Source organism: Pelodiscus sinensis, chromosome 6 (genome assembly GCF_052426305.1).
Source record: "Pelodiscus sinensis isolate ZL-2025 chromosome 6, ASM5242630v1, whole genome shotgun sequence".
NCBI lineage: Eukaryota > Metazoa > Chordata > Testudines > Trionychidae > Pelodiscus > Pelodiscus sinensis.
Window position 1 is genome coordinate 16,112,298 of NC_143057.1, and position 9,239 is coordinate 16,121,536.

At 44.9% G+C, this 9,239-nt stretch overlaps 1 protein-coding gene across 3 annotated transcripts in view; it reads left to right on the top strand.

Moving 5' to 3' along the window:
* The window catches only part of MOB3B (MOB kinase activator 3B), a 138,006-nt gene extending 129,375 nt beyond the window's left edge, over nucleotides 1-8,631 (top strand). For all 3 annotated transcript variants that reach the window (XM_006127252.5, XM_006127251.5, XM_025186766.3), the window contains one exon: nucleotides 2,811-8,631. In XM_006127252.5, the coding sequence (XP_006127314.1) occupies nucleotides 2,811-2,840 (30 nt within the window). In that variant the 3' untranslated portion in view covers nucleotides 2,841-8,631. The remainder of the gene's footprint in view (nucleotides 1-2,810) is intronic.
* The last annotated feature ends 608 nt before the right edge of the window (nucleotides 8,632-9,239 follow it).

Below are 9,239 nucleotides of genomic sequence, written 5' to 3' on the forward strand. Positions count from 1 at the left end.
TGCGTCCAGGAATGCTACAACCTCACAGGAGCGCCTCCACCTCCGCTCACTGTACACTTCACCAGCGGTCAGGCCTCATCTACAGTCTTCCTGTCCCAGATCCCTGCTCAGGAGAACCTGGTCTTTATATGCACCTTTGCCGCACACTATGCAATCACACACCAGGCTAGGAACAATGCAGCATTTGGATGAGCAGTGCGCCAATCAGAGCAAGACTTTGACCGCACTAACTGAACTTGGGCTTGTGAGTCACCTGACTGGAATGTACATGAACAAATTCTCAGAGAAGAAAAAACAATAATTCACTGTAGTGGGGGGGCAAGGCCACCCACCACCCCCAAGGAGGGAATCCCCCTCCGGGAGCCATTTTGGGCACAGCCTAGCCCCTCCCTATCACCTGACCAGAAGTCAGTGGGCGGGGCTAGGACTATAAAGAGCCAGGCTGAGAGCTCAGTCTGGGCCCAACCTCAGTGGGAGACGGGCCTGCCCAGAGCTCCCTGCCCCAGAGACCTGGTTCAGCCCACTAACCAGCCAGCCCTCTGACTCACCGGAGACCTACCTGAGAGGGAGACTGGGGCGGGGGCTGGGCCTGCAGGAAAGGACCCCAAAGATCTGACTGAACCCGAGGCCCTGCTGGAGCCCCGACGCCCGCCTGTACCCCGGGTCCGTGTGTGCCTGCCGAACTGACAGGCCCCACCGGCCGTACCTGAGAGCCAGGAGGACCTGACTTACCAGTGGGACCTCCCTGAACCCTGGTGCCAGCCAGCACCCCAAGCCCTGAGAGCCTGCCAGAGCTGCTGGATGAGCAGGACCCCCAAGGGCCAGCCTAGACAACCCTGCCTGCTGCAGAGCCAGAGGACCTGGAAGCCACTGAGGCCTGGATCAGGCCGCTGGGACTTCTACCGGAGGAGAACCTCCTTAACTCCCCAGGGGACCTGCCAGAGGATCAGATACCAGCTGAGGGGGAGAAAGGAAGTGGCCCAGGGAATAGCTCGGGCTGGTAAAAGCCCATGGCTAGCGCTAGGAAGCCCTAGGAAGGCCAGGCGCCGGAACATTTGCCTCCCCTCTCAGCCTGACGCAAGGCCGGGCCCCTGGACTAATTGCCTCTCACCCCAACCTGGCGGAAGGTCGGGAGTTGAACTTTGGGACTAGAGACTTGGGGGACTATTTTTTAAGAGGCTGTGCAGTGGGGCGGACGCGCCGCCCACTGGCCCGGAGGCGGAGAAACCCCTCCAGGAGGCCTGCCGGCCCAAACTCACCTTCCTGTAACCGTTGTTCTTCAAGATATGTTGTTCCTCTCCATTCCAATACCCATCCTCCTTCCCCTCTGTCAGAGTAGCAGGCAAGAAAAACTAAAGAGGGGGTCAGTCGAAACACCTCTAATATATTGACTGCCATGAAGGTGCCATTCCAGGGGGCACCCAGTCTTACCCTACGACTAGCTGCTAGAGGAAAAAATCTAGCTACCAAGCATGTATTAATCAATATTCTTTGATAACTATCTGTGCATTACACTATATACTTTAGCAGTCATGATCACTTAGATCCTAGTTACATATGTATAAACCAGTCATATCATGTGTTATTAAACTGCCAGCCAATGTGGCTAGTTAGTGATCTGAACCTCAGCTTTGGAAAGGCTATTTTCTCTGGCCACTCAAATTCTGATCTCAGTGGCATTTGCTCAGTCCTTGATATTTCAGAAGTAGATTAGTTGGGGACCCTGCAGCTCATTTACTATGTATTATGACATAGAGATACAATAAAATGGACCTGTGATCACACATGGGGTTTTTTTTTATGAAACTTACAATCTGAAATTCTGTGCATTTTTTATATGAACGCTGAAGATCCTGTGGCAGTTTTAATAAGTAATACATGTTGAACCTGGTCCGGCAACATCCATCATCCGGCAGGACCATGGATGTTCCAGGACCAGAAAGTCCTGGTAGATGGCTGGAGGCTGGGTCCCCGCTGCTGGGCTTCCCAGTGTACTGCAGCTAGGGAGTAAGGTACAACCCAGTGGGGATGCCCTGTGGGCCCAGGAGGTTGGCACTCCACAGCAGGGTCAGGAGCTCAGCACACTATAGCAGGCTGCCCAGCGGAGCCAGGAGCTCAGTGTGCAGGGAGCTGGGCTGCCTAGCATAGCAGGAAGGGAGGTGGGGGGTTTGGCAGGGCAGAGTGAGGCTGGTGGCAAGAAGGAGCCAGGCAGGAAAGTCCAGACGCAAACTTCATGGCTTGGATCCATCTCTATAATGGACTGAACCAAATCCCACATCAGAACATTGCTGATGTGTGAGAAATTTCCCAGATTCAATTCTGAACCCAAACTCTGCAGCTCCAGCTTAAATCTAAGAGGATCTAATATTTGTGTCTCAGGGTGTGGTAATTAGCTAGAATATTTACCTTTAATATTTCAGAACTGATGATTCTTCCACTTGCTTTCAAGTTCAATGACAAATTGGAATTGCATTTTTTACATTAATTTAAAATGCTTCCAGCATGATAGCTGAAGAGGACTTTTGCGGGTGATTTATCTCCTTTATGTAGGATAGAGTGCCATTTAGCTGGCACAGTTAGGGAATTAAGATGGCATTAAAGATGTCAGAAATGATAAAAGATTTTATGCTAATTTCCAATTACATGCACTGTCCTTGAAGATGACAAAGAATAGCACAGACACGTGACATATGAAGCTACATGGCTCTCTCTGGTGTGATGAAATGTTCAAATAATAAATGGGCAGAGGCTATGAGCATATTGTAAAACTGGTGACCTTTTGATTTTTAATTCCCTCTTTTGCTTTACAGAAAGAGATGACAACCAGGATGTGTCGCTAAAGAGCCAACTGGCGAACATAAGAGAAATACCGTTTCCGCCTTATTGCAGAGCTAGAGGTCATGGGAGGCCTCCTGGGCTGAATCTGCCTGTTAATTACCACCCGTGAGAAAGTTAGGGACAGAAGGTTACTTTCACAGATGCTTCCCAACATTATGTATGCTCTTAACTCTAAATATGCTGCTAGGAACCTCCTCTGAATGATATGGACTACCAAGTGAGAGAGGAATGACTTGGCATTTTTTTCTGGTTCCTGATCTATTGAGGAGGAATTCTTCAGTCACAAAGACGTTCCATGTTCCTATTGTTCAAGCTTTATTGCAGTTCAGGTTTTTAGCCTGACTTGTGTATTTGTACTTTGGAAATGAACCTGTATTGTTAGCTGGAAAGATTTTGTGTATTTTGATTTTGTGTACTTTGTTTTCCAAGTTCAGCACAATATTAAGTCCCTGGAAACTCATCAAGATTTTTGCATGGAGCCTTCTATGCCTACATTGGGGTCTAGCTACCAGCCAAGGTTTGTGGGTAAATGTTCCAAAATGCCACTGAGCCTCAGCATCCATAAGAACGAAGGTTCTTTCTCTAGCACACCTAGCAGTGTGTCCTTTGTGTATTTTCTTGGTTCAGCTCTCAGGTGACAGTGGGCCAGATTATGATCCCAGCTACATCAGTGTAAACCCAGACTAACCTCAGTGATTTCAACGGAGTTGCCCTGGAGTTAAACCAGCGTGATTGACAGCAGTCTGGCCCAGTATCTGTACAAAGAAGGATGGTGGTAATTAGAGTTGAACTAAATGTCCTATATGCTGTGTTTGGTGCATATATTTAACTTTTCCCTTCTGTTTTTTTGCCCTGTCCTATTTCTTTTTCCACCAACCTCATTCTTTTCCAGATGAAGATATTCCTTTTGTTGGGAAAAAGGGGTAAATTAATGAAGAATTGTAAGTGTGAAGGTGAGGTCAAAACCATAATGCATGATTGTACTGTATGCAAATAGTGTCTTATAAGACAGCCTGTCTTCCATACTAGAAAGATATTGTATAACAGTTCTCAGCATACAGTCTAATTTAAATCAATGAACTCAAGTTATTCATCGTAAACTCATTAATTCATGTACAGTGTGCTATGGTGATGGGCCCACTACAAATATTTTAATAGTGTTTACTGAGAGAAGATCTCTAGAGACCCAGTTTAATTAGTGGAAAATATATAGAACAGTGCCATATATTCTATGCCTTCTAAGGAATTTGGCATGTTGTGTTATCAAAATGATTCTCCTCAAATCATGCTAAATTAGTAGTTTTTCCCTATCTTTAGAATTATGCAAATACATGTTGAACCTCTCTAGTCCAGCACCAGCAGGACCTGACCAGTGCCGAACCAGAGAATTTGCCAAACCACAGGCAGTCATGTTGTCTAGCAGCATTTCTAACACTTCCACTGCTTAGGGTAACTTACAGCACAGAACACTGAGAGCCAGGACTGGTGGCTACAAGCAGCAGGAAATTTGGCCACACCCATGATAAATGAACATCCAGCTTAGTCAAATCATGCTGGACCACTGATATTGCTGAACCAGAGAGTGCCAGACTAGATAGGTTCAACCCGTAGTGTTAGCCCTTGCCTTCAAGGAATGTTCAACTTTCAGTTTGTTACATTGAACTAAAGTGCTCTTTCCCCTTTCACAGCTCTTCTGCAACCAGATTACCTCTTTAATGCACTAAGGGACATGATCTTCTTAATATTAATTTGGCTGGTGCTTAACCACTGCCTAGTCATGGGACTCAATGCTACAAAATATCACTGAGGCCAAGAATTTCACAGGATTGTTGCAAAGGTGAATGATAATTATCCATCACCTGGTTTCTTGTACCTTAGTCTGAACTATCTAATTCTAGCCGCAGTTGGAGACATAACTGCTGGTCTGGTGTGGCAAATCCTGTATTTCTAATTTCTAACATTTTGAAGGGCTAAAACAAATGGCAGGTTACTACTGATATTTCCACAGCTTTGCAATATGCAATGAAAGTTTATATAAAGAAGATGCAAATCTGTGGAATCTATATGCAAAAAAATCAAACCATGGCTAGATAAAATTGAAAAGCTTAACATTTTATCTACAAAATCATGTTCATTCTACTTTTCACTAAAGCCACTTACTAATATACTGTTTGGGTGTAATTAACATAGTGTAACTCTAAAATGTGCAGGAATTTGTTCCCTGTTATCTTGGTTAATATTTTCGTGATTGTGATAATTTCACCAAATTTGAAAAACTGTTTTAATTGTTTTTTAATTGGGTCTCAGTTCAATTTAATAACTATTGTGCTCTCCCTAATGGCTGCTGTAGATTCTGCAGCAGAGAGGCCCCAGAGACATCATGGCTGTCTCAGCCAGCATTCCAATGGCATGACACTACAAGAGTCCAGGAGCAGCCCCAGCCATTGAAAGATGGAGTGTGTACTTGCCTCCTGTGGTCGTTGATATAGAAAAGGGGTGTAAACATGGACCCAGACTTGGCCCATCCTGTTTGGGCACAGTTCTGCTGCTGCTGCTGCTGTTAGTCTTATCCTTGTGCTGAGGTCTGATCCCTGTACAGAGGTACAAGAAGTAAGGAATGGCTCTGAGTTCCTTCCTCTTTGCGCTCATGTGCAGGGCTAAGTGCAGTCTGGCCCAGTGAGCAGTTATGAAATGGGCATCTCATAGCTGCCCAAGCAAGTTTATTATTACAAAAAGTCTATGAAAACCTCAGTCCCTAAAGCTAATATGCTAGGACATAATGAAATGCATGTCATTGCACCACTGTGATGTATCTGTCATTGACTCTAGCCAAATATTTCCCAACAAGAATTGCAAGAGTCCTCTGTCTTTCTGAAGATAATATACGTGATTAATTCAGCACTGGCCTAGGTGCTTCAAACAGTGTGGCATGGCTCATTTTCCTCCTTCCTCATCTCTGTGACTCTTAACAGCCCAATAATGACAATGTGTAGAGTATTGTCGGATTTACAAGTCTAAAATTAATTCTGGCATGAGAAAGCAGAGAGTCAGGGTCCTGTAAACATGAGTCCAGCTTTTAATTTCACCCTTGACAATACATCATGAGAGATAAATATAGTCTTATTTCAGTTGCTAATCACTTGCCCTGTTTTATACAGACACATCAGCATACTAAACAAGAGAGTGACTAAAATGGATGAAAATCTTACTAATTTCAATGGATGAAAATCTTACTACCCCATTTAACATAAGAGAGGAAGTCCATCCACTAGATTGCTATGGAGAATTCTTAACTTTCTTGTGGCCTTTTGTATAGTTCAGCTTCAAATATGTGTGTGCTTCTGGGGGTTTTTGCCATTAACTCCTTAAATCCTTCATTTGGGTTATAGCCATTGTGTCTTCTGTTTCTTGCCTTCTAAAAAAGGGATTGATCTTTATTCCGGTGCTTACCTAATCTTAATGCTAAAGATAGCAGTCAGTTTCAGGGGAATCCAAGAAGAAAAACCTGCTTTTGTTGATCAAGAACATTGCTGGCTTTATGCCAGAATTTGGGATGTTGCTGTGTAACCAAAACTGCCCCAGAACCAACACTGATGAGGAATTTTGGGAATTGCTGTTCTTGTGGGTGCACTGCTCTTTGATGCACATAATACAATGGGGTCATATGCCAAACTCCTCCTTTGGTTCTTACTCCGGGAAAAGTTCCATTGACCTTCAGTGGGAGTTTTCCCTTAGTGACAGCTAAGAGCCATATCATGGGCGCCCATGAGCAAGTGGCGAAACTGCATGTAGGAAACTTGAGTTTCTTTCCAAGTTATCCCGCTGTAGGCAGCAAGTCTTACATAATGTGGGATGTGCAGTGATATGTGATGTGAGCCCACAAAGACTTAAAGAGAGCTTGTACATTCATGCAAAACCCAGTGCCCATATATTGCCATGATTATCTTATTTGGGGAAATTCCTATGGCTTGGAGCAGGGGTGGGCAATCATTTTTGATGGGGTGGCCATTCTAAGAAGTTGGTAAGTGGTCAAGGTCTGCACTCTTCCATGATATTAATGGAGGAGATGTGGGGCCTGGGATGGAGGTGGGGTGCAGAAGGAAGCTTTGGATAAGGGATTGGGATGCAGGAGAGAGGCTGAGATTTGGGAATAAGTTTGGGTGAGGGATGGGGCTGTGACTTGGAACAGGAGACTGGGGTGCAGGAAGGGGTCCAGGAGGAGGTATGGATGCAGGAGAGGATTCTGATCTGAAACAGGTATGTAGGAAGGGGTGCAGGATCTGGGAGGGGATTATGACCTGGGGCAGGAGTGCAGGAGAAGGTGCGGGGATTGGGATGCAAGGCCTGGGAGGGGGTTGTGTCCTGGAGGAGAGGCATAGGAGAGGGTGCAGAGTCTGGGAGGGGGTATGGGTGCAGGAGCAAGGGTGCAGTGGATTTAGGCTACATGGATTTAGGGCTGCAGGGGAGGGAGGGGCTGGGATACCAGAGGCAGGCTGTGGCCGGGAGGTGCTTACTTAGGTAGCTTCTTGCCAGCAGCCCTGCCCAGCAAGTTCTTCAGCCAGGCAGAGGTCATGTGTGCTGCTCTGAACACTGCAAGCCCATGGGGAAGGAGTACTTCACATGCTGCCTGATCTCCCGCCAATGGGAGCTGTAAGATTGTGCTGGCGGGGAGGAGGGGGCGCAGCATGTGAATCCTCTGCCCCTTTCCCCTGGGCTCACAGCATTCAGAAAGCTGTTTGCAGCATGTGGGGGCAGGGCAGGCAGGGATTCGGGCTGAGGCTCCTACTGAGCCTGGAGGTTGGATCTGGTGGTTTGGAAGTCCAGATCCAGCCTGCAGGCCATATTTGGCCTGCTCCTGGTTTGGACGGTGCTACTGCCAGGAATTTCTTCCCCAGCTGCATCCAGCTATGCTTCCCAAAATCAAGTAGCCTCAGTTCCTGGCCTTTGGCAACATTTAGCTCCAAGAGCTTGGTTTTTGTTCCTTTCATTCCCTCCAATGAGGAAAAGAAGGTGAGGGCTGCATGTGAGAACTACAGAATAAGATCTAATGTGTATAAAATAGGAATATAGGTATGCTGCCGCATAAGTGCTTTAGGAATGGGACAATGTTATGGGTATTGCGCAATACTTAGCAAGCTGTCAGTATATCTGTAGGAAGGGAGATCTTTAGAATGGGTTTTTCCTGGGTACAGCAAGCCAAAAGTGGCCTCTGAATCACTAATAATAACCTTGTAGTTTTATTCTTCTAAATTTAGTGGATCGAATTTGATCTTTTGTTTTTCATCATGAGAGAACAGCAGGCAACGCTATTTGAAAGTTAGCCAAACAAAGTTGAAGCTTTGAAATGGGGTGGTTGTTTCTTTTCTGTGTAACAGATTTTTCTGGTTTTAAATGAATATATTATAATAAAACTTTAATAAAATATTCTCCCATTGAAGAAATGAATTAGTCAGCTGAGCTTCTGTGTTCACAATTTTTGTTTTTTTTCCCCAGTGATTAGATAGAGGATTTTTTTGGTCATTTTTAATGAAGATGCTCTTTTTTAACAAATTATTCCTTTTTTCCTTCCATGCATCAGTGCTGTTCATTATGTTAATTTTTAGCAATGTTCAAGACATTTTTAGTTCTATTTGTGATTAAATGAAGGGTTCAGTTGTATGAAAAAAGACTCCGACACTAACTGTTCAAGTCATATTTAAAAAAAAGGGTAAAATGGAAGACTACTTGTCAGATCAATCCTAGTGTATGAACCTAAGGAATTCAAACATCACAAATAAAAGATACATAACCCTGCTTAAGTGACCTCTAATTATTTTGTCTGTAACTATTTTGCAAGAAAGGTTCACATCCTTTATACAGTAAGCTACAATCCCTCAAGAACACAGGAATGGAATGTGGAAAAGACCTAGTGGATTACTGAGTCAGTCCTGCTGCATATAAGTCCCTGAGAACTGATACAATACTTGTGACTATGGGCTGGATTCTGCTCCTTATGGAAAGCATTAGCCCCAGTGTATTATGGGTTGTATTGTAGCTTTGTGATCTGCCAATGGAAAGGGCAACTTGCTGCACTTCACCTGGTGCAGCCCATATTCAGCCTCTCAGCCTTTGAAGACCCTGCCTCAGTCCACTGCTTCTCTGGAAAAGTCTCTTCGGGTATGTCTACACTACAAAGTTAATTCGAACTAACAGACGTTAGTTTGAATTAACTTTGATAGGCGCTACACATACAAACCGCTAGTTCGAACTTAATTCGAACTAGCAGAGTACTTAATTCGAACTACGTAAACCTCATTCTACGAGGACTAACGCCTAGTTCGAATTAAGTAGTTCGAATTAAGGGTTGTATAGCCCCTTAATTCAAACTAGTGGGAGGCTAGCCCTTCCCAGCTTGCCCTGGT